Source organism: Chanodichthys erythropterus, chromosome 5, assembly GCF_024489055.1.
Source record: "Chanodichthys erythropterus isolate Z2021 chromosome 5, ASM2448905v1, whole genome shotgun sequence".
Lineage (NCBI taxonomy): Eukaryota > Metazoa > Chordata > Actinopteri > Cypriniformes > Xenocyprididae > Chanodichthys > Chanodichthys erythropterus.
The window spans coordinates 37,042,263-37,065,110 of record NC_090225.1 but is presented as its reverse complement, the minus strand read 5'-3'; the positions used below and the strand labels follow the sequence as shown (position 1 = coordinate 37,065,110).

General features: G+C 37.6%; 1 protein-coding gene across 2 annotated transcripts in view; it reads left to right on the top strand.

Moving 5' to 3' along the window:
• plekhh2 (pleckstrin homology domain containing, family H (with MyTH4 domain) member 2) overlaps positions 1-22,848 on the top strand; it is a 47,977-nt gene that overhangs the window by 6,378 nt on the left and 18,751 nt on the right. The window contains exons 3-12 of one of the 2 annotated variants that reach the window (XM_067387006.1): positions 10,979-11,041; positions 13,335-13,484; positions 13,595-13,678; positions 13,768-13,849; positions 15,230-15,433; positions 18,647-19,443; positions 19,531-19,606; positions 20,964-21,058; positions 21,266-21,437; positions 22,668-22,804. In XM_067387006.1, the coding sequence (XP_067243107.1) occupies positions 10,979-11,041; positions 13,335-13,484; positions 13,595-13,678; positions 13,768-13,849; positions 15,230-15,433; positions 18,647-19,443; positions 19,531-19,606; positions 20,964-21,058; positions 21,266-21,437; positions 22,668-22,804 (1,860 nt within the window). Of the gene's footprint in view, positions 1-10,978; positions 11,042-13,334; positions 13,485-13,594; positions 13,679-13,767; positions 13,862-15,229; positions 15,434-18,646; positions 19,444-19,530; positions 19,607-20,963; positions 21,059-21,265; positions 21,438-22,667; positions 22,805-22,848 lie in introns of both variants that reach the window. The other variant, XM_067387005.1, reaches the window with a different exon arrangement.

Genomic DNA, 22,848 nt, shown 5'->3' with positions numbered 1-22,848 from the left:
CACAAAAGTGAGTACACCCCTAAGTGAAAATGTCTACAGCAAATTTGGCCCAATTAGCCATTTTCTCGCCCCGGTGTCATGTGACTCGTTAGTGTTACAAGGTCTCAGGTGTGAATGGGGAGCAGGTGTGTTATGCTGCGTCCCAATTCGCCTACTTCTACTACGCCCTAAAAGTATGTACTCTTTCTGTGAACAAAAAGTACATACTTTTGAGTGTGTAGCAAAAGAGCAGACAAGCTTTGGGACATACTATCACGTCATACAATTGCGTCTTTTCTTTCTGTCGCATCCTGTCACCGTAAACTGGCCTGTCAATCATCTTACATCCTCCATCACATTTCATTTAGTTAATTTCCTACCATATCGGAGAGAAATGCAGAAGCACATTGATATGCAGTCGCGGCTCTTTCATGTGGAGAACTCTCTTCATATGATTAATTATGCATTTAAAAGTTAATGACCAAATCGGATCTTTATAAAAGTCCACATTGGTATTGCAGATGAAATATAACACGGATAACATTAAATAAATATTTTCTATCAGGTTAAACTGATTATTAGTCACTCAAACCTCTCACTGTCGGTTGCGCATATCCGCCATGTTTTGTAGTTTTTTAACACTTTTTACTCGTGTTTGTAGTTCTGAACTGAATCCTCATCCAATGCAGAATGGGTTGTGGGCAATATTAGCCTTTACAGTGTGCACGGATCTACACTTCGAAAATCTACTGGAAATAGTAGACCATCTAGACTTTTGGCTTACTCTTTTCAAAATACTATGCTTTGGGATACACTTATTTTAATCTCACATACTAATTAGGATGGATAGTATGGACATTGGGATGCTGGGTTAAATTTGGTGTTATCGCTCTCACTCTGGTCACTGGAAGCTCACTTCTGTGAGACACTGTAGTAAGGAATTGTGCGATTTTTCTTTACAGCCTCAGTCACAGTAAATGTGACCCCTGACCCCCTTTTGATGCTGATTCAGTTGTAATGATTTCATCGCATAAAAATATCATTATAATGGTTTCTCATTCCTTCATCAATAGACATGTTGTTATCAGCTAAGTATCTGGGCCCACTTAAGTGTGCCATCTGTTATTCCTTCGTTGCATAGCATGTGGATGCATTCCTTTACTACAGTAATTAAATGCTAAAATTAAAAGTTTACATGGGGCCTCTTTCCTGACATGTCCTCCAACTGCAGATGCTGGATGCTGAGCTGTAATATACAGATAGCTGGAAAGATCAGTTTGGTCTGAGGATATTTCAGAGATTAATCCTGTAGAAAAAGACAAGGAAGAGGATGAAAAGGAAGGATTAGGGCATAGGATAAAGAAAACGGTCGACTATTATCTAGATTTTTTTTAAAACTATATTTTAAGCAGTGGTGCTTTACATGGGGTGAACTAAAAGATGCAACTTTGTGGAGAGCATTTTAGCATGCTGCCATTGTGCTTGTTTGGTCTCACACTATAGCTTTCTTTCAATCCACCTATTTTTATGCACATTTTGGGATATTGCATAAAAAATGGAAAGGTTGGTTTTATCATTCAGAAATGCCTAAGCCAAAGTCTGTAATCAGAATGATTTGGTATAACGACCTCCCAGAAGTGTCTCACATGAATGCATTCCCAATCACCAGGCATCCGAACGCAAGATAACATGACAGCGTTTATTGCGTTACTTCTCTGTGCTCTGATATGCAAGTCATTTGTGCTGTAGGAAAAAAGAGCCACGGACCTCCCTGATTGCATCAACTTCCATTTTTATTACAGATATTTTGCACCAATTTCCCGGGAAGCAACGGTTTTGTTCTTTTGAACGCATGTTATGGAAACGCTGCTACTGTATGTTCATAAATGTTTTATGCGATATTCCAATTTTGTGCGCAAGTTAAATTCGCAACTTTGAATGGAAACCGCTATTAAAATGTACAAGAAGCTGTGTCTTTAAATTAAAGGCCCATTCATACCAAGAAGGATATCTCTAAAGAGAAATCTAATGTTGACTATATTAGTGTTGAGTTGACACAAACCGATGATAAAGGTTATTTGCTATTTATTTGGTAAACAGACTCTGTTGCTGTAATAAAACTTTATAGTTATACTTCTTGGTGTAAACAGGCCTTAATTTGTGAAAAGTGACTATGCAAATTTATACAACAGTTCAACACACTAAAAGCTAATATTGAGTAATTTACATTTTAGGCACAATATTGCCAGTTGCTTTGTCTATTTTTGGGCCACATTATTGGAAAAAACTGACATTGCGATATTTTGTTTTTCTGTGAAATATTGCGATACAAACATTTCACTAGATGATTTGAATAGCTCTATAAAGAATTAATCATTCTAGGATGATTGAGGTGACTTTGTAAGGGTAGTGCATCTGCATAGAAAATAATTAACGAATTACAAGCAATATATCGTGCAATAAAACGATATATCGTGCAGCCCTACACAGTGGTGGTGTTTCATTCCTAAATGAATCAGTGGTTTTGAACAATCAGTTAAGTGAATGATTCAATGACTCAATTATAGGCAGGGGTGCACATTAGAGGTACGCATGCGCGGTAAAAATAAAGTATGCGTACCAGAAAACATGGAGGGAAGCGCTTTTGAGTACCGGTTCACAGGGATACGTTTACTTACTGGATTAGGATTTTTCTCCATCTCTGGTAAGATAGCAATCATGATAATATGTGTGTTCTTTAATTATTACGTGTGCAACGGATCGCAGTTAATCCGTGATCCATACGGATAAGGTCCAACGGTTCGGCACGCATGTGATTCGCGGATTAACTGCTATATTTAACCATCATAGAGTGAAAGTTTGTAATTTGGACGTGTTTTGTCTCGCCAATTAACACATTCAAACGACTTTAAAAGCGGAAGAAGAGGCGAAAATCGGGACTCGCGAACTGTAATCTGTGCGCACAGCCCCCCGAAACGCGCGCATGATGAGAGTCAGACAGCGCACGAACACCGAATTAATTCGGTCCGTGCTTTCCTTCTTAAAGTGACAGATAAAGTGACATGTTAGTAAAAAATAAATAAATAAATCATTATCATCATCTACCATGTTCGAGAGAAAAGAAGATAGTGAGGAGAGCAGTCAGGAGGAAAGTGATTAGGACAGCTTTTAGGATGTGTCGTGTAAAGTGTGAGTACCAAGCAAAATCTCCAGGTACTCCCTTGAGAACCAGACCAAAAAAGTTATGTGCACCCCTGATTATAGGTGCTCTGTGATGTGGACTTTTATTCTGTGTTTCAAGTGAGATTCCAATTCGAAGGGACTATACTTCATAGTTACCCTTCCTAGATAGTGGGTTGTCTCAAACTATTATGAATTGTTGTTTTGAAATTATTTTTTGTAATTTTGCACATGCCTTGTAGGAAGATGAGGAGGTATAAGAGTGAAAGGGAAAGACAGGGAGTAAAATGGGAGGAGAGAGACAGACGAACAGAGTGGCAAAACAAACTATCCTTTAATCACTGAGACTCCCAAGGGAGGAAATGCCTGACCTCGTGCTACACAGGAAGTTAGCATACGAAATGCATACACAAACAAACTCATATATGCTGATGCAAGTGTGGTTTGTTGGGAGAAATGGAGGTCATTTTCTCTCCTGGTTTGCATCCTGTTTTGTGAAGTTTGAAATGAATCAACCGGACATGGACAGCAACTGCTCATCGTGCAAAGAAACTCAAAACAGTAACGAACATTCGCTGTGAGCCATGCTTAAAGAATGTCACGAAGGATCACATGAAGAAAACTTCAGTGGCTACACCATATCCTGCTTCTGACCTCATGCAAACCTTTCTTTTAAACCGTTATGGTAAAAAAAAGAAGGATAGCTAGTGCAGTCAGATACATACATACTGTACTTGTGTTTTCACACTGAGAGCACATTGTGTGAAGTCTGAATCTGTTGTACACATTTGTTTGGGAGGCAGTGGCCAGAGAGTACAGAGATGAATTCAGAATTCAGAGTAACAGAATTAGTTTTTATTGACATGTTTCTGAGCATTGTGTTTCTGCGTAATTACTTCTACCTTAGTGATTACTTCACCTCCCCAAAATAAAATAAATAAATCTACAAAATTATATATTTGGCTTATATATTGCTACTGTACTGAAGCGAAAGCCAATTATTAAAATGTTGGCTTAAGTGTATTTTTTTTCTACTCACTATTAATAATAATTACTAAATGTTGTTTTATTAACAAAGGTCAGGAGAAGCACATTCAGATAATCTACCCAATCAGTGCGAGAGAAGCTCGCAGGCAATCGGGGAGATTATCTTAATATGGCGTACTGGCGTTACATTTTAAAATGCTGTATAAAATAATTAATCAGAATACTTACTCCTGCTCACTCACGCCAAAGAACTCCCCGCTCAAGCTCGCCGTCTCTTCAAGATTTAACGATGGCAGTTTGCACGCACAGCTACTAGAAGATTTACATCTGTCAGACAGGTTGCGGACGTCATCAAGCTTAGTGTGAGTCTGCGCGTCAGAAACGGAAGTGCTAAAAATCGCTAAAAATGGGCTTCACTTGACTCAATTGAGTTCCAATAGGGTGTGCTGTGTCCATTTCTTTTACTGTCTATGGGAGCCTTATGTCTAGTCTCGCGTAGCCAGACCTTCAGACTCACGGCAGAAGGTCTGGACTCTATCGCAGCTTTCATTGGTCAAGGACCACCCAAGAGGACATTTGACTGACATGTAACGCAACCAATCACAGTTAGTTTTGTTCCGCGTCCTGTTTAGGGGCTTGAAAATGTAAAGTCGATGTCCTGATTTCATTCATCATTCATTCAAGAACATTGTGCAAGTTTACCGCAACAATGGAACCACGAAGTTCACATACTTTTGAAAATCCAGCGTTTAGTTGATCCTAGCAAGTGATCATTGTCACAGTTGTAAACATGACGGCGCTCTTCTTCTATGACGGGGTTTGGTGGCACAGCATGTGTTTCCAGGCAGACTATTAAAGAACATGACATACACGTCTCCCGGACATCCTGTAGAATACAACCAATCAGATGACTTCAAAACTCCTGAAGTGTTTCGATGTTTCCAGTTAAGTGTACCATATGCATCAGACATTCAGCCAACAGTCCATGGGCGTGACGTCTGAGGCTGAGACTATCCTATGTCAAACGTGAAAATAAACTGTTACATTAAACGTTAAGTTTATATAATGATAGCTTTAATTTTTGCTTTTCACCAGCTGTTTTCAAAGCAAACACCAGCATTGTTTTGTTTTTGTTTTTTTGCCATATAATTGAAACAAAAACACAAAATGTTCTTTGTGCACAACAATTTTAATTATAAAATCTTTTAACACAGCTAGAAGCTTCTAGCACATTCTAAAGTCTGTACAGTATTTGTGCTGCTGTTCCCCCTGATTGTGTAGGACACAGATGAGTGGAGTATGGAGCAGAAGCCGGGTGACGCTTGGGAATTTGGAGCTGTGGTGTAGTGAGGGGTGTCATACAGACAGGCTTTGTGAGCTGGCCTGTGGAGGAGGCTGGATGAGGGGTGCAGGGCGGGCCGGCCAGAGAAGGCCATGGATGGAATGCATGGAATGGAAGACAGACTGTAGCCATGGCCATATGGGGCGGAGAAGCAAAGAGGGATTGTTGTAGATTAGAAAAACTGTTGATCGAAATGTGGACTTTACAGGTGCAAACTTATGAAAGCATCCATAGAGGTTTTTGGTTTTGTTTTGGTATAATGCACTCCCATTAGTAGTCGCTCATCACATCAGTACTCATTTGAATAAAGTTTAGCTCCACTCTTAATTGCCAGTGGTCTCTTTTTTTGCTAGGTTCAGCAGAAATTTGACAAATCCCTTTGAAAATGTGATATGCTGGTTGCTTTGTTACTGCGAATCGCTGTCAGTGACCTCCTAGAGAGGTCAGCACTTTAACAGTATATACATAAAAAAATAAATAAATAAAAATTCCACAATCAAATCATATTTTCTGTCAGAAAATAATCAGAACTAATAATATCCTTTTGTACGGTGCCCTACACATCACATGAGGAAGGAAAATATATTGTGGCAAAGAATTACTTCCCAATTCCTTCCTTATTTCATGCTCATGTTTTATTTTTATTTTTTTTCCATCATTTTAGTTAAAATCATGGCCAAATTCTATTTGTTTTTTCCATCGTTGTAATTTTGTTAAATCCTGGTCACGATTTGACTATAACAACAGGAACTAATTAGTACAACATGGCCACAATTTAACTAAAACTAAGGAACAAATTGTTATGTCTTGGGGATGAATTCTTAATTTGTAGCAACAATATATATGTATTTATTTATTTTATTTATTTATTTATTTATTTATTTGTTTTTTCCTGCATGTTATATGCAAAGCTTCATACTTTTGAGATGTTATTTTTCACTGAAACGGTCAAACTATTTCACTGTTTTTGTTCCCTGTCATTTTGCTTTATTTGATATTTGATTCAAAGCTGGTTCCATAGATATGTATACATAGATTCCACATTCGACCGATCTAGACACTCACAGTAACACCGTGTCTACAGCGGAGGCAACCGTTGATGCGTTGCATTGCGCCGTGCAGAAACAGTTAGAAGCTGTCTACACTGGACACAACGAAGAAACTATTGCAAATCCATTTGTCCTTCCTATGAGAAGCATGGCAAGTGTTTAGAGTACGTCATAAATAAAACATCAGTTTACTTTCTGGGATTTCTCTTGTCACATCGCGCAGCATCCAGTGTAGACAACATCACTGATTATAATGGGTTCTATTGTCTTTTGTCGTGTCGCATCGTATCGTAAATATGGTTGCAGAAGCTCAGTCAACTTGCTCTTGAATGTTCACAGACCGGCTTTGACTGCTCAAATATGGCAGATGGCTTACGTATAGCAGCCCATAGAAACAACTGCTAATGAGGCATCTAGGTGTGTATATGTATATGTGTGTGTGTGTATATATATATATATATATATATATATATCTATAACGGTATCCCAATTCAAAGACTGCATCCTTCAGAGGACTCTGACCTTGAAGGCCACGAAGGTTGGACAGAGTGTTAAATGGGAAGGTCTACTCTACGGAAGACTGTCGTTGTTGCCTAGCAACTTTGACAGCTGCCATTGATGAGCACCAGTAACATTTTTATATGTAACTGCCTAAAAACAAAACAGGGTTCAAAACCTAAATATGTTCACCTTGGTCCATTTATGTACATAATGGAGTTTAATCTAAATAAAATCACATATTGGTATGTAATTTTAACAAGAAACTATGCTTCTAACCACAGCTCGAACCACATAAGTCTGCGACGCTGTTTGCTAATGTTTGCTGGAACTATGGTTTGAGGAAATGGCAAATCGTTGAACAGTGTTGGTAATGGAAGACTTGCAGCCATAGTTGGTTAACAATTCTTTTGGTAAACACACCCCTTGTTGAAAAAAAAAAACCAGCATATGCTGGTTAGGTTTGTTTTGAAGCATGACAGCTGGTTTGAAGTGGTTTAAGCTCGTCCTGAGCTGGTTATAAGCTGGCCCTGAGCTGGAGCTAGTTATAGGACCAGTTTAGGACCAGCACTTGACCAGCTTAAACCAGTTTATGACCAACCAAGGACAGGCATAAACCAGCTCAAACCAGCTGCCGTGCTTCAAAACATACCTAACCAGCATATGCTGTTTTTTCAACAGGGAGTTCTTGGAGATCTTTCCTAATGAGCTGATAACCTGAATCAGGTGTGTGTTAAATAAGAAGACATACAAAATGTGCAGAGTGGTGGGTCCCCAGGACTGGGGTTGAGAACCAAAGAAGCATCATTGCTGAATAAAAGTATTACATAAAAAAAAAAATCTTACCAAACCCAAACTTTTGAACAGTTTTGTATGTAGCCATTTGTAGAGTGCATTATGCTTAAAACTGTTAGTAAACAAGTGTTCATTAATGGTTTTAATCAAGACGGATTTAATGATGAGCTTTAGATTAACATGTACCACTAACCTGTGGCTCAACTGGTCAGAATCTGACTGGGTTTGTGCAGCTGTTCTCAGAACAGTCTGTAATTACTCTGCTATTTTTTATTTTCTAAATCTGTGCCATTGGGCAGTGGTGGACCAGCTTGGCCACTGATGAGGTTGGGTGTGTACCCGTGTGTACAGTATGTGTGTCTGTGTGGTTGTTGTGGTATGAACATATCTGTAGCTACTTACACATTAAGTTTGTGTGTATGAATAGTTTGTGATGTATTTCTGACCATCAGTGTGTTTTGGGGACACACCCTTTGGTTTAGTCTATAGGCATTGGCTTACTAAACAATAAATAGCAATAGACTTTAATGATGGAAAACTAACCAGACTCTTTTTATCTTCCATCTGTGAATAAGATATTTACATCATTCATCAAGCTGACTAATGCACCAATTACAAATCTAACAAAATGTGCTTTAACTTAAGTCCAAGAGAACTAGAGCAGAAAAGGTATATACAAACTAGATTGTTCCAAAGTCATCATAGTGACAGTTTTGTCAGTAGTCCTCTGCGCATTGAGCCTTATTAAACATCTTTAATGACGGAGGCTTGTAAACAAGAGAGTCTGTTAAAAAGATCAGAACATCATTCAGTCACATACACACAAATGCATAAAAGACTTTTGTGTGATGTTCATTGGAAAATATGAGTGCAGCAGCAATAACTATTAGTAGTGTGTTAGGTCATATTTGTCTGTTCTCCTTTGGGAATATTGTGAAAAGAAACAGGTTGCTGATGGAGCTCATGCCAAAGCAGGAACAAGCAAACTGTTCCAGTGCATAACACCCACACATGAATCTCGTGAATTTAACCCCAAAATCAAAAAGATATCATTAAGAAAAGACAAAAAAAAAAAAAAAAAATTTCATGGAACTTTTTTGGCATTTTTGTGACAGAATGACAGTTAGGCATTCTCTAAAATCTAATAACTGTAATCCAATTAAAATGACATTCTCAGTACTAATAATAATTGTACACACAACAAAATGTATATACATTTATATACAAGTATATATACAGGTAATCTGTTCTAAATGTATATACAAACAAATGCTGTACTTGTTCACCTAAAATATATATTTTTTTTTTCTAAAAAAAAAAAATAAAAAATATATTTTTTTTAAGCAAAATTCTCAGTTTCTTCTGAGCCCTTTTGGCACCTTAACTTAAATGTATATGCCATAAAATTAATAAGAAATATTTAAGATTCTGAACCTAGATTTCTGGGTCACAAACAAATAAGTATAGCTACATTTTTGACATTGATCACGTGACTCTGTATAGACAGTGAGATGTTCTTGCTCCATTGAAGTACTTTTGATTATTCTCAAATCATGCTGGAGAACATAATCATCAGGTTTTATTCATCTCAAATGCTCATGACAAAATCATAATTTTTTCCCCCTCTTTTTTATTCACATTTTCACACTGATAATTTAATTTGTATTTAAAAAATGTATGTTAAATTAAATAAAAATGCACAATATAAGTATTTTCACTAGGGATCCACATTAGATCTCAGAGAGCCATTCAGCAAACTCAAATCTGATGGCCATTACTAAGCCACCAAATGTGTGCTTATATATGAGACTGGCAAGAGGAATATGGAATTTATATTAGAGCTCAACTAGAAGGTATGAGAATTGAGAATAAAGTGGTCAAAATTCTCTGAAATTTCACTGATGACAGTAAACAGTGACCAAAATGACCAGCAACTGAATCATTACCTCTGAATCATTAGCTCTGGTTTACCACAGAACTAAAAATCGGATCTAATCTCAGTTCAACACAGGACTTTGGCATATGTTTTTGCTTGGACAGTAGTTTTTGCATTCCTTAACTTTCTACAGAAATTTTTCTCATGGTCTTCTCATCCAAAAAATAAAAATAAAACACATGATGGAATGTAACAGTAATATAGCATGGCATTCCTGCTATGGTAAAAAAATTAATTGAAAATGGACATGCTGCATTCCTGACAATACTATGCTATGAGAGGAATATGGAATATGTTATGCATAGAGCAGGAGCGAGAAGTGAGGGGGACAGAAAAATAAAGTGTAATACCAGTTTATACTGACCTTTGTCTAATTGACAGGTATTTCTTATCTCTTGCTTTTAATAGGCTAAGAAATGAAATACCCTGCTGAACAAAAATAATAATTTAAATGTTATTTTTACAAGTGTATATTTTCCTAATGACCATTTTATAATTGGTTAATGTAGGCCTTACTACAAACACTTGTCCATTAAGTCATCATGGATTTTATACAATGTTAAAAAAAAATAATTATAATAGCATGTGTGTTTAAAGCCAATCCAACACTTAATGAGGCTTTTTATCACAGAATAGGGCAGGAAATATATTTTATAATTTGTACTGTAATAAAGGCTATGTCAAATTAGCACTGCATTATTCACATGCTATATTGTAATGAAAAAAAACCATGATGGCTTGAAAAACACATATAAACCATATATTGTCACAATCATGTGCTTTTTATTCTGCTACAGTGATAGCTGGATGTCTTTGTTTAAATAAGGGATTTCCTGTAATGTCATAAGCTATTACTTCTATGAGTCCGTTTTCGACTGTGAGGGTGCCCTCCAGCTTCTAGTATGAGTAAAACAGACATTACATGAGAGTGTTTAGCACTCCATAATGCTTACATTGCCTCTTTTTGGATAAGAATAAAATGTCAGGTTATGCATAGACTATTTTGTTTCTTTGAATTTAAATCAAAATTGATTCACAATGGCCTATTAAAACTTGCCCAAAAAAGTGCACACATGTCTATGCCATGGGTATAGAACCCATGGCATAGAGGCAAAGTTAAAGCAGACTTTCATATTAATAATTATCATGTGCATGCATACATGCACAAACGCAGCTCATTTGCCCAGTCATTCATAGTTCTTGTTCTCTCAGATGCAGCAGTTGGAGAAGCAGGTGTTGGAAGCAGAGCGTCGGGCATTTGAAGCCAACCAGCAGGTAAATACTAATAACACTCTTGTGGACATTTCATCAAATCTTGAAGATGTACATATTTGATTTAGCTGAATTATAATTCTGTTCTTAAAGGGACATTCAAACACAAACACATTTATTATTAACAGTTACAGTATGCCTACAGGTTATCAACAGCACAGAGTGCACATCTTTGAAAACAATGATAGCACTTATTACGTTTATTATTAAAGACTTTGTGTCATGACGTGTTATTCAGCTGGAAGTAGCCATCAGAAGATGGGTACACTGTGGTCATAAAAGGATGGACATGGTCAGAAACAATACTGTTGCGTTTAAACAATGCTCAGTTGGTATTAAGGAGCCCAAAGTTTGCCAAGAAAATATCCCCCAAACCATTACACTACCAGCAGAAACCTGAACCATTGACCCTACTACCTGAATGTTGCAACAGAGATCAAGACTTTTCAGACCAGACAATGTTTTTCCAATCTTCTATTGTCTAATTTTGGTGAGCCAGTGCAAATTATAGCCTCAATTTCTTGTTCTTAGCTGACAGGAGTGGCACCCGGTGTGTTCTTCTGCTGATGTAGCCCATCTGCTTCAAGGTTCAATATGTTGTGTATTCAGAGATGCTCTTCTGCAGGCCTTTGTTTTAATGTGTGGTTATTTGAGTTACTGTTGCCTTTCTATCATCTTGAACCTGGAAATTCTCTTCTGACCTCTGGCATCAACAAGGCATTTTCGCCCACAGACAGAACTGCCGCTAAGTGATATTTTCTCTTTTATTTTCCTACCATTCTCTTTAAACCATAGAGATGGTTGTGCAATCCCAGTAGATCAACAATTTCTGAAATACTTAGAAATACATATACTATGTCTGGCACCAACAGCCATGCCACGTTCGGTCACTTAAATCAGCTTTCTTCCCCATTCTGATTCACTTTTGAACTTCAGCAGATCGTCTTGACTTTGTCTACATGCCTAAATTTATTGAGTTGCTGCCATGTGATTGGCTGATTAGATATTTGAGTTAACGAACAGTTGAACTGGTGTACCTTATAAAGTGGTCATTGAGTGTGTGTGCATGTGTGTGTGTGTGTATGTGCGCGCCTTTTTGTGATTTCTGAGGACACAAATTTGTATAATGACATGGGTATTAAACTGGTATTACAACGTAAACATGAAATATGAGGACATTTCATGAGACCTCATATTTAAAATAGCTTAAAAAATGCTAAATGTTTTATTAAAAATGCAGACTGTTTTCTGTGATGGGTAGGTTTAGGGGTAGGGATAGTGTAGGGGGATAGAATTTACAGTTTGTACAGTATAAAAACCATGTCTATGGAATGTCCTCACTTTGATAGCAAAGCAAACCTGTGTGTGTGTTTTTGTTTATATTACATTGTGGGGACCAAATGTCCCCACGATGTAATATAAATCTGAGTTCGACCACATTGTGGGGACACAGATTGTGTCCCCACAAGGAAAATGGATTAATAAACATACTAAAAGATGATTTTGTGAGAAAGTAAAGGTATGCACAGTTTCCTGTGATGGTTAGGTTTAGGGGTAGGGGTGGGTTAGGGGGATAGAATGTACAGTTTGTACGGTATAAAATGCATTACGCCTATGGAATTTACGCCAATGTCCCCACAAGGAACCAAAACCTAAACTGTGTGTGTGTGTACGTGTGTGTATGTACTTCTATTTATTAGTTTGTGAGGCCCTTTACTTAGGGTCTTGAAATCTTTTATATGAGACTAAATGTTGACTCAATATTGTCCTTCCCTAGAGTATACCTAAACCTTCCTGTGTGTGTGTATATATATATTTGCAAAAAAGCACCTAAAGGACACTCTCAGACTCTGAGAAACAAAATTCTCTGGTCTGATGAACCTATATATATATATAGGTTCATCAGACCAGAGAATTTTGTTTCTCAGAGTCTGAGAGTGTCCTTTAGGTGCTTTTTTGCAAATTCCAAGTGCATTTTGTTTCTTCACTGAGGAGAGGCTTGAGTCTGGCCACTCTGCCGTTAACTCCACTCGAAGCGTAGTAACATCTACAAGTGAAATTAGAATGCTCCTGAGCTAAATTTCAAGTATCCCAGAAAAGGGTATGAATACTTATGCAATGTAATTATTTCATTTTTTTTTTTTTTTTTTTTAATAAATGTACAAATTTATCACAAATCTGTTTTTTGCTGTTTTTGCTGTTTTTGCTGTTTCTGTTTTTTTTTTTTATATATATATAATATATTGCTTATTGTATTTTATTATAGTTAGTAGCACAGTGTGTATGTGTGTTGCAGGTGCAATGGATGGAAGAGCGTCTAAAGGCTTCAGATATCCAGTCAAGCGATTCAGAGCTGCAGCTTTTCAGGCGCTGTCAAAATCTTCAAGCGGTACTGAAGGAGAAAGATGAGCTTATTGCTGCCCTAGAGAAGCAGCTGGAGGAACAGGTCAGTCACACCTCCAATCATCAAAACCATCAGGTTTGCATCAGTAGACAAAAACACCTATTTAAATCCATTAAATTAAAAATCTGATCCATTACGTTTTACAACTTCAGAAACAGAACCGAATCCAAGATGCCAAGACCGTGGAAGAAAAAGCAGCTAAGATCAAAGAATGGGTGATGCGGAAGCTGAATGAAGTATGTTCATGCACTTTGTATGTGTAGAAACGGATAAATATCTGGGGGAAAATGTGTGTGAACATTTGTGATCACAATCACTCTTGTAGTTTGATATAGAGAATGCCTCTCTGAGAGAGATCAACCAACAACAGGAGGCTGAGATACAATACCTGAGAAGACAACTGCCAGGTATTCATGCATGTGAGCACATAGTAGGTTAAATCATGGCTATGTTCAGTTTCAGAATAACATTCTACTATATTAATCCTGCTAGTTCTGCATTTTTAATCTTGTTTACTGAAAAAAAAAAAAAAAAAAAAAAAAGAATTTGTTGACAAGTTTTTTTTATTATTATTATTTTATCAATGATAATGAAGATTAAATTGAGAGAACTTTTTTAATTAAAACTATGACTAACACAAAAAGATAAAGTATGTAGCATGCATACTGTGCAATGTAGTACCAGTGCCCAAGGAAGTTGACCGGAAGTTGAAGTCGGCCGCGTGCCGCCATCTTGTAGCAGAACTTCACTTGCGTTAGCATCCCATTGACTCCCATTCATTTTGGCGTCACTTTGACAGCGAATAACTTTACATCTGAGGCGTTTAAAGACTCCATTTGTCCATTATTTATTTCTAAACACACACGACAATGTATAAAGGGCTCCATTACCTTCTATGTTACATTATGGCCCCGTAGAAACAGTTTTTGTAAAAATAGGCTAGCGATTTCGTCATAACCACTCGACTCTCTGTCGCACAGTAGAGAAATTACCGTACAGACAGGAGGAGAAGCTCGCAGGCAATAGTATGCATTAACTTAATATGGCGTACTGGCGTTACATTTTAAAATACTATACAAACTAATTAATCAGAATACTTACTCCTGCTCACTCACGCCAAAGAACTCCCCACTCAAGCTCGCCGTCTCTGCAAGATTAACGATGGCAGTTTGCATGCACAGCTACTAGAAGATTTACATCTGTCAGACAGGTTGCTGACGTCATCAAGCTTAGTTTGAGTCTGCGCGTCAGAAACGGAAGTGCTAAAAATCGCTAAAAATGGGCTTCACTTGACTCAATTGAGTTCCAATGGGGTCGCTGTGTCCATTTCTTTTACTGTCTATGTGTAGAACGGAGCACATTTCTTGGAATTCTTTATCCCATAATGCAATGTGTTCATTTTTCATTTTTTTTTAAATATTATTATAAATATTTATTTTCAATTTAACATTACATCATTACATCAGAGATGGCAGAGAGACTAGCATTTCGTTTTTAGTGAATTATTCATTCCAGTGTATAACAATTCATTTCACTTTAAAACTTGAGCTGTGTCATATTCTGTGATTTTTTTTTTTTTTTATTTATTTTTTTTTTTTATGCTTTGGTGTGCAAAAATTAATTAATTGTATGGACTCCTTATATCATTTGGTTATTTGATGTCCTTTTGGAGTCTCCAAGTGTCCTTTTTTTTGGAAATTTACCTTGAAAGCAGCTTATTAAAAATATTATTTTTTTCCAGTGAGGGAAAGGAGGTGTTCAGTGTCTGTTTATGTGTTGTGTTTTAGCCATGGAGCAGACTTTGGGTTCTGGTGGCCCAGTCCAGCCCAGTGTGGGTGAGGCCCGGCGGCTCAGCAGCCTGACTTTTGGCTGTTTTCAAAACAGAGGGAAGATCCCACAGGTACTGACGGGCCCAGAACCGTCCCAGAAGAGCATTGGCACCCTGCCGGATTGTGACCACACACACATGGATTGCAGGAGACCCTCTACTGGTCAGAAGACTAATATAATATCTTCAGTTGTTTAACCGAAATTAATAGCTCATAATCTGTTGGATTTAATTAAGATGCAACAGGGCTGAGAAGAAATTACGAAATTAATATTTGTATTCACAAGAACAAATAAATTGATTGACACTAAAGACAACAAAAAATTCTATTTTAAATAAAAGCTGTTCTTTTAAACTTCCTGTTCATCAAAGAATCCCAAAAACAAACTATCACAGTTTGCACAAAAATATTAAGCAGCACAACTGCTGATAATAACTAATCAGATCAGTTATAGAATCGGATCAGATGTTATATAATGATATTAGAATGATTTCTGAAGGATCATTTGACACTGATGACTGGAGTAATGGATGAAGAAAATGTTTAAATTTCAAATGGAAAACCGTCATTTTGTTCAACCAGTTTTAACTGTCCCATCAAAACAACATCTAGAAAAGGAAAGTTTCTCAAAACTTGTTTCAACAAAGCCTCGTCTGGAAATTCCAAAATGTTTAAAGGTGACCTGTGCTCCTGGCCCGCATACCAAAAGAGTATGGAGCTTGTTCTTCGGTTGCTCAACAACAACAAAGCTGGAGAATCTCACACAGCCAAAATGACGATTGTCAGTAACAGTGTTCAGCCTTACATTGTTCAAACCGGAGTCAGACACAGATAGAGAGACGCAGGAAGAAGTTACAACTTTTAGAATGCAACTGGACATTTCTGAATGGTTAGTGGATACATTTATATAGTTGCTGTGGAGTTGATTCAAAATTTACATCTGATATGGGTTTCAGAATTAGGTGTGGCAAAATGGCTCGATAGCGCCACCTAGAAAATTTGAATTAAGCACCCTTCACACTGCGTTTCACATACAGGTATACAATTCGGTAGACAGATGTGGCATCCCAATACCTACAAAAAAGTCCGGGTGCAAAGTCTGTAAACCCAACAGGAAGTGACATATTTTGAGTTTTCTCAGCAAAATTTCCTCACATTGTACTTTAACAAACTCCTCCTAGAGCTTTAATCAGATCAACATCATATTTGGTCAGTCTAATATTTAATCTAGCCTTTAAAACATCAAATTGCGAAGATCTTGAGTTTGAGTCCGTGGATCTTGAGATCTTGAGTCCATGGCAGCCTTACAAAGTCTGATGTTTCGCCATGAAACAGGAAGTTACAGGAAGTACACATACAGACCTCATCGGGCCGAACAACTTTCATGCTCTAAGTTATACGTCACCTCAACAGGAAGTCGGCTATTATGGGTTGTTTGGAAAACCTCAATACAAACTCGATACAAACTTCAGAGATGTCAACCAGTAGACATGGGCAAAACCGTAGAAACAGGTGGGGAGGAGGGCCTTTATAACGCCATCTTTTGACAAAAGTGGGGTGGGTTAGTTTAACTGGTGTCACCAAACTCGGTACACATATTGTTCTCATTAAGCCGGACAACTTTCTAATTTACAGTCATTAGCTCCAACCAACAGGAAGTCAGATATTTTGGTTTGAATGTGGATTTTTCACACACACACACACACACACACACACACACACAGACGTAGACTCTCTCTCTCTCTGTCCAACCCCCCTCCCTCCTCCCTCACTCCTTCAGTCTGTGTGTATGTGTGTGTGTGTGTGTGTGTGTGTGTGTGTGTGTGTGTGTGTGTGTGTGTGTGTGTGTGTGTGTGTGTGTGTGTGTGTGTGTGTGTGAGAGAGAGAGAGAGTTTTTTTTTTAATATAATTCAAATTTATTAAATTTCACATGATTATTAAAGTGGCTTGCATAAGTAAGTAGAAAAATCTAGGCATGTACCTTACTATTACCTTAGACTGACATTAAAATTCTCTTTGCAGGTTCTGTGATTTGGTTCTATTTATTAATTTTTCATTTTATACCACACATACTGAATTTTTCATCTTATACCACACATACTGAATTTTTCATCTTATACCACACATACTGAAATTAAATGAAAGCATGCTTTTGGTGCATAAGATTGGTGCACAACATCAGCAATCGCAGACATTTTCATTAAAGGATTAGTCCACTTTTAAATAAACTTCTACTGATAATTTACTCACCCCCATGTCATCCAAGATGTTCATGCCTTTATTTCATCAGTCGAAAAGAAATTAAGGCTTTTGATGAAAACATTCCAGGATTTTTCTCCATATAGTGGACTTCAATGGCCTCCAGATGGTTGAAGGTCAAAATTACACTTTCAGTGCAGCTTCAAAGGGCTTTAAACGAGACCAGGCGAGGAATAAGGGTCTTATCTAGCGAAAGAACTGTATATGCTTTATAAAGACAAAATATCGCCTTGAACGTACTTCCGCTTTCCGCATTCTTTAAAACGCTTACGCTGTATGTCTTACACATTTCCTATTCCACTTACGTGGCGCCAATTTTGTTTTTTTTCCATAAGTAGAATAGGGAAGCTGTAGGACATACAGCGTAAGTGTTTTGAAGAATGTGGAAAGCGGAAGTACGTTCAGAGTTACAGTTGTATTTTTTTTTTCGAAAATGACCGATTTTTTTCGCTAGATAAGTCCGTTATCATTTAAAGCCCTTTGAAGCTGCACTGAAACTGTAATTTTGACCCTTAACCATCTGGAGGCCATTAAAGTCCACTGTAAGGAGAATAATCCTGCAATGTTTCATCAAAAATCTCAATTTCTTTTTGACTGACAAAAGAAAGACATGAACATCTTGGATGACATGGGGGTGAGTAAATTATCAGGAAATGTTTATTTAAAAGTGGACTAATCCTTTAAGGCTGGATTAGATTTCTCAGAGCACTGTGGAGTTTGCACTAATAACAATATGTAATTTGCTCTAGAATTTTTATAGAGGTTGTCTGAGAAAAAAACACAGACATGGCAGATTAGGATGATATTCTGCACTCATTTGAAATTGGCTTATGACATTCTATGACATGAAAGTCATCTCAGTTTAAACGATCTCATGGATGTGGCTGTTGTGGTTTGTGATCATAGGAACATCAGCTGCTGCAGTAAATGTGGTGCGAATTTTACAGAGACCTTTTATGTTTAACTGTTTTAAATGCCCATTGCCCGCCGTGCACAGTTGCCCTGAAGCCACCGGGATGGCACTGCCTCCAGGCTTTGGCCCGTCATCACTGCTTGCAGCTATATTTACTATTGTATTCATGTATTTACCAAGTCTCTGTGTTTGGTCCAATCCAGATTCTGGAATAAAACAAAATTGCCAAGAAACAGAGTGTGTTGGCCGTTGCTCTAAGGGGGGATCTGAGGACGAGGGTGAGCGGGACAGTCCCGGACACATGCTTTCTTGCAGTGTCTCCTCTGTCCTGTCCAGCGCTGCCTCTGAAGTGGAGAGGAGTCTGTTTGGAGGTTTGCATTTCAGTCGACCCACAAGTGAGACATACCACACCGCCTCTGATGACAGCAGCTCATTATTTGATGATGACATGCAGCGTGTGGAGTGCTCCAGACTTTGCCTTCCTGCAACCAAGAGTGCTTCAAAGAAAGACAGCGAGAAGGCTGAAGATGGATCCTCAGATGAGTTAAATAAGCGCTTCCAGTCACAATGTCTGGATTCTTCATCATCCTCCAGTGATACAAACACCTCCAGCCCAGTTCTAACTCCAGCTCTCACACCAAAACGGCCCACCCCATCTCAGGACACCCAAGACACCCCAGCTTCCCCCAAACAGCCCCGACTGCGCAATCCAAATGCATTTAATGTTAGTTTGGCATTGGCCAAGAAGCATATGAGTCAGCCGCCATTGTACAGTGAAGCAGCCCATGGGAGGACACGAAATGCTATCAGCATGCTACGTCCTCTTCGGCCTCAAGAAACAGACATGGAACAAGATCAAAAGATGGAGACTGGTGAAAGAGAACATACTGATGTGCCTTCAGCTGAAGTGCCACCTGAGGAACCCGAAACTCCACACTCCTCTGCAGCTGTCCCTGGGAGTAAACCCCCGACCCCTCCACTGCACAGGCTGCCCTCTTGGGTGAGTCCTCTAACAAATAGCTGAACTAATATGAATGTATGTAGTTTTAGTTCATGTGCTAAACATGTGTTTTCATATTATTTGCAGGAGAGCAGAATATATGCTGTGGCAAAATCGGGAATTCGTCTGTCAGAGACATCATGTACAGATGTAGCTAATAAAGGTGTGTTTTACATTATGTTTTTAGTATTTGTAGATTTTTTGTTTGTTTGTTTGTTTGTTTGTTTGTTTTTTCCAATCAGCTGCCCTTCATTGATCTCTCTTCATATTATATCATCATTATTGTTCTCATGCACTTCTTAAAGTCCATTTCTGTCCATGGGAATTTTTTTCTCATTTCCAGGTTTCTCAGAATCAGAAATCATCATAGTTGGGTAAACTTCTATGCAAAAGAAAAAAATCAATTTTATATTAGCAAAAGAAAAAGTCCATTATAATGTTTTGTATAACTTTACAAAAGAGAAAACAAATACTGAGAGATTGATTATGTTGGTCAGAAGAGAGAAATATGTTGAATTTTGAAGAATGTGGAAAGCGAAGTACGTTTAAAACGATATTTTGTGTTTAAAATACAGTTGTATTTTTTCGAAAATGACGCTAGATAAGTCCCTTATTCCTCGTCTGGTATCGTTTAAAGCCCTTTGAAGCTGCAATGAAACTGTAATTTTGACCTTTAACCATCTGGAGGCCATTGAAGTACACTATAAGGAGAATAATCCTGCAATGTTTCATCAAAAATCTTAATTTCTTTTTGACTGACAAAAGAAGGACATGAACATCTTGGATGACATGGGGGTGAGTAAATTATCAGGAAATGTTTATTTAAAAGTGGACTAATCCTTTAAGGCTGGATTAGATTTCTCAGAGCACTGTGGAGTTTGCACTAATAACAATATGTAATTTGCTCTAGAATTTTTTAGAGGTTGTCTGAGATACAAACACAGACATGGCAGATTAGGATGATATTCTGCACTCATTTGAAATTGGTTTATGACATTCTATGACATGAAAGTCATCTCAGTTTAAACGATCTCATGGATGTGGCTATTGTGGTTTGTGAATTTGCCGTCACTCCCTTATCCGTTGTATTAGAAATTTATATATGTATATATGTATATGTATATATATATATAATATATATAATATGAGAATAACAATGCTAGAAAATAACAATAAAGAATAACAATGCTATTTTAAGAGAGTTTCTTTTTTTTTGTGTGTGTGTGTGTGAGACTATTTTTATGACAATTAAGTACATTTGCTCCAAGATTCCCATTATTTTGGTTTAGGACTGGGGATAGAGGTTTAAACAATGTACTTATTTACCTAAAAACTATAGCTTTTAAAATCCAAAGGTTTAAAGTTATGGTTATAGGATGGCATTTGGCCGATGATTGTTGCATAGAAATGTAAATATTAGTCCAGGGCCAGCAAAGTAATCAAGGAACATTTCTTACTTGCCTAAATCATATTGTGCATTTACTGACAGCTAGTGAAAATGCCCTATCCTCTTCTTCCAGACTCCTCACATACATCCTCATGCCCTGCCTACATGCTCTACACATCCCTCATCTACAGGAACACAAATACACCCGTCTTCACCACAATCAAAGGGGTAGGGACCCGTGTGTGTCTTTAGATGTCTGTTGGAGTGTGTTGCTGTCTCACCATAAGACTATGATGTTCAGCAGTGTTTATTGTAGAAACTGTGTGTCATAAATGACTGTGAATTTGCAGAGGAGTCTGTATTTCTATCAGTAATAGAAGCAAGTCTTTTAATCATGTATTTATGAATGCCACATTTTTTTTTTTACTCTCATAGAAGGCGACTTTGTTAAGCAACAGTCAGTTCTCTGACGAGTCGTCTAGTTCTGAGGAGGAGGACAGTTCGGAGGAGTGTCAGTCTAATTCTGGAGAGGAGGACAACTTGCAGACCTCTGGATCAGAGTCACACAAGAGCAGCAGCCAAGGAAGCCCTCGATCTCTTAAGAGAGGTACACGTATGATGCGGCAGTTGTTAAAGGATTAGTTCACTTTCAAATGAAAATTAACTTGAATACAGAAGGCAGTCTGGTGGAAGCTAGATATTTTACTTCATAACTTGTTAAATATGGATATTTTTTTTACGCAAATGCAATGCTTCGCTTCAAAAGGCCTTTTATTAACCCCCTGGAGCCGTGTGGAGTACACATTTATGATGGATGGATGTGGATGGATGCACTTTCTTCAACTCATACTCGTGTCCCCTGTTCACTGCCATTATAAAGCTTTATAATGTGTTTATTGTGTTTATCAGAAAGAAGAAAGTCATATACACCTAGAATAGCTTGAAGGTTTACATCCTTTTTATCTCTTTCTCCAATAGTCACCTATTTCGTTGTTGTTGTTGGGTTTTTTTGTTGTTGTTTTTGTTTTTTTGCTTGTTTGTTTGTTTTTACTTTGACTCCTGATTTGTCAAAGCATTTGAAGGAGACTTGAGAACAAGACCTTTCAACTCACATTTCAAATGACATATATGACATATATATGATATATGCCATATATATACTGTGTATATATATTTGATTGTTAACCTTTTGGTCCTATGTATTTGACACACTGGGTAAAGTGCTTGATGTTGATCTCAGCCCCAATCCTTTGACGTCTCTTTTTGGTATTCTACCATACACTGGTTCCTGTTGCCCCACTGCTCAAGTGGTCTCTTTTACTAATCTGTTAGCCAGAATGAATATTCTCCTTACATGGAGGTTTGCTACTTCCCCTACTCACAATAAATGGATACAAGACATGTTTTTCTACATTAAATTAAAGAAATTAAGTTTCATGTTTCGAGGTTTCCCTTAAACCCTTCAGTAACCCCTGGGATCCTTTCTTGAATTTTATTAAAGGCTTGCTCTGCCCCGCTGATCCTGACTCGGATAATATTTAACACTGAATGTCTCTTTCAGAACATCTCATCTAGCACTTTACTTGGCCCAAAAATAAAAAAATAAAATGCAATGTTCTGTTGTAAAGGAATTGTTATATTTTCATTTGATTTTCTTAAAGGTATATGAATTAAATTGATCAGACATGCTTTTTGCTTATTATAATTAAATTAACCCATTAAAACAAAATCCAGAAAAATGGAAGACATGGAATTTAGGGGAAAAATAAAAAAGATTTCATAGGGCTTTATAGACACACCCACACACACCTTAATGAATGTATTGTGTTTTGCTCAGCTGTGTCATTGTCTTCTATGACATCTGAGAGTGACTACGCCATACCCCCTGACGCTTACTCCACTGATACAGAGTGCTCTGAACCTGAAAACAAACTACCAAAGACCTGCTCCTTCAGCAGTGACAACGGCAAGAGTGTAAGACACATGTACACATGCACACATACACACATTTGTGTTTC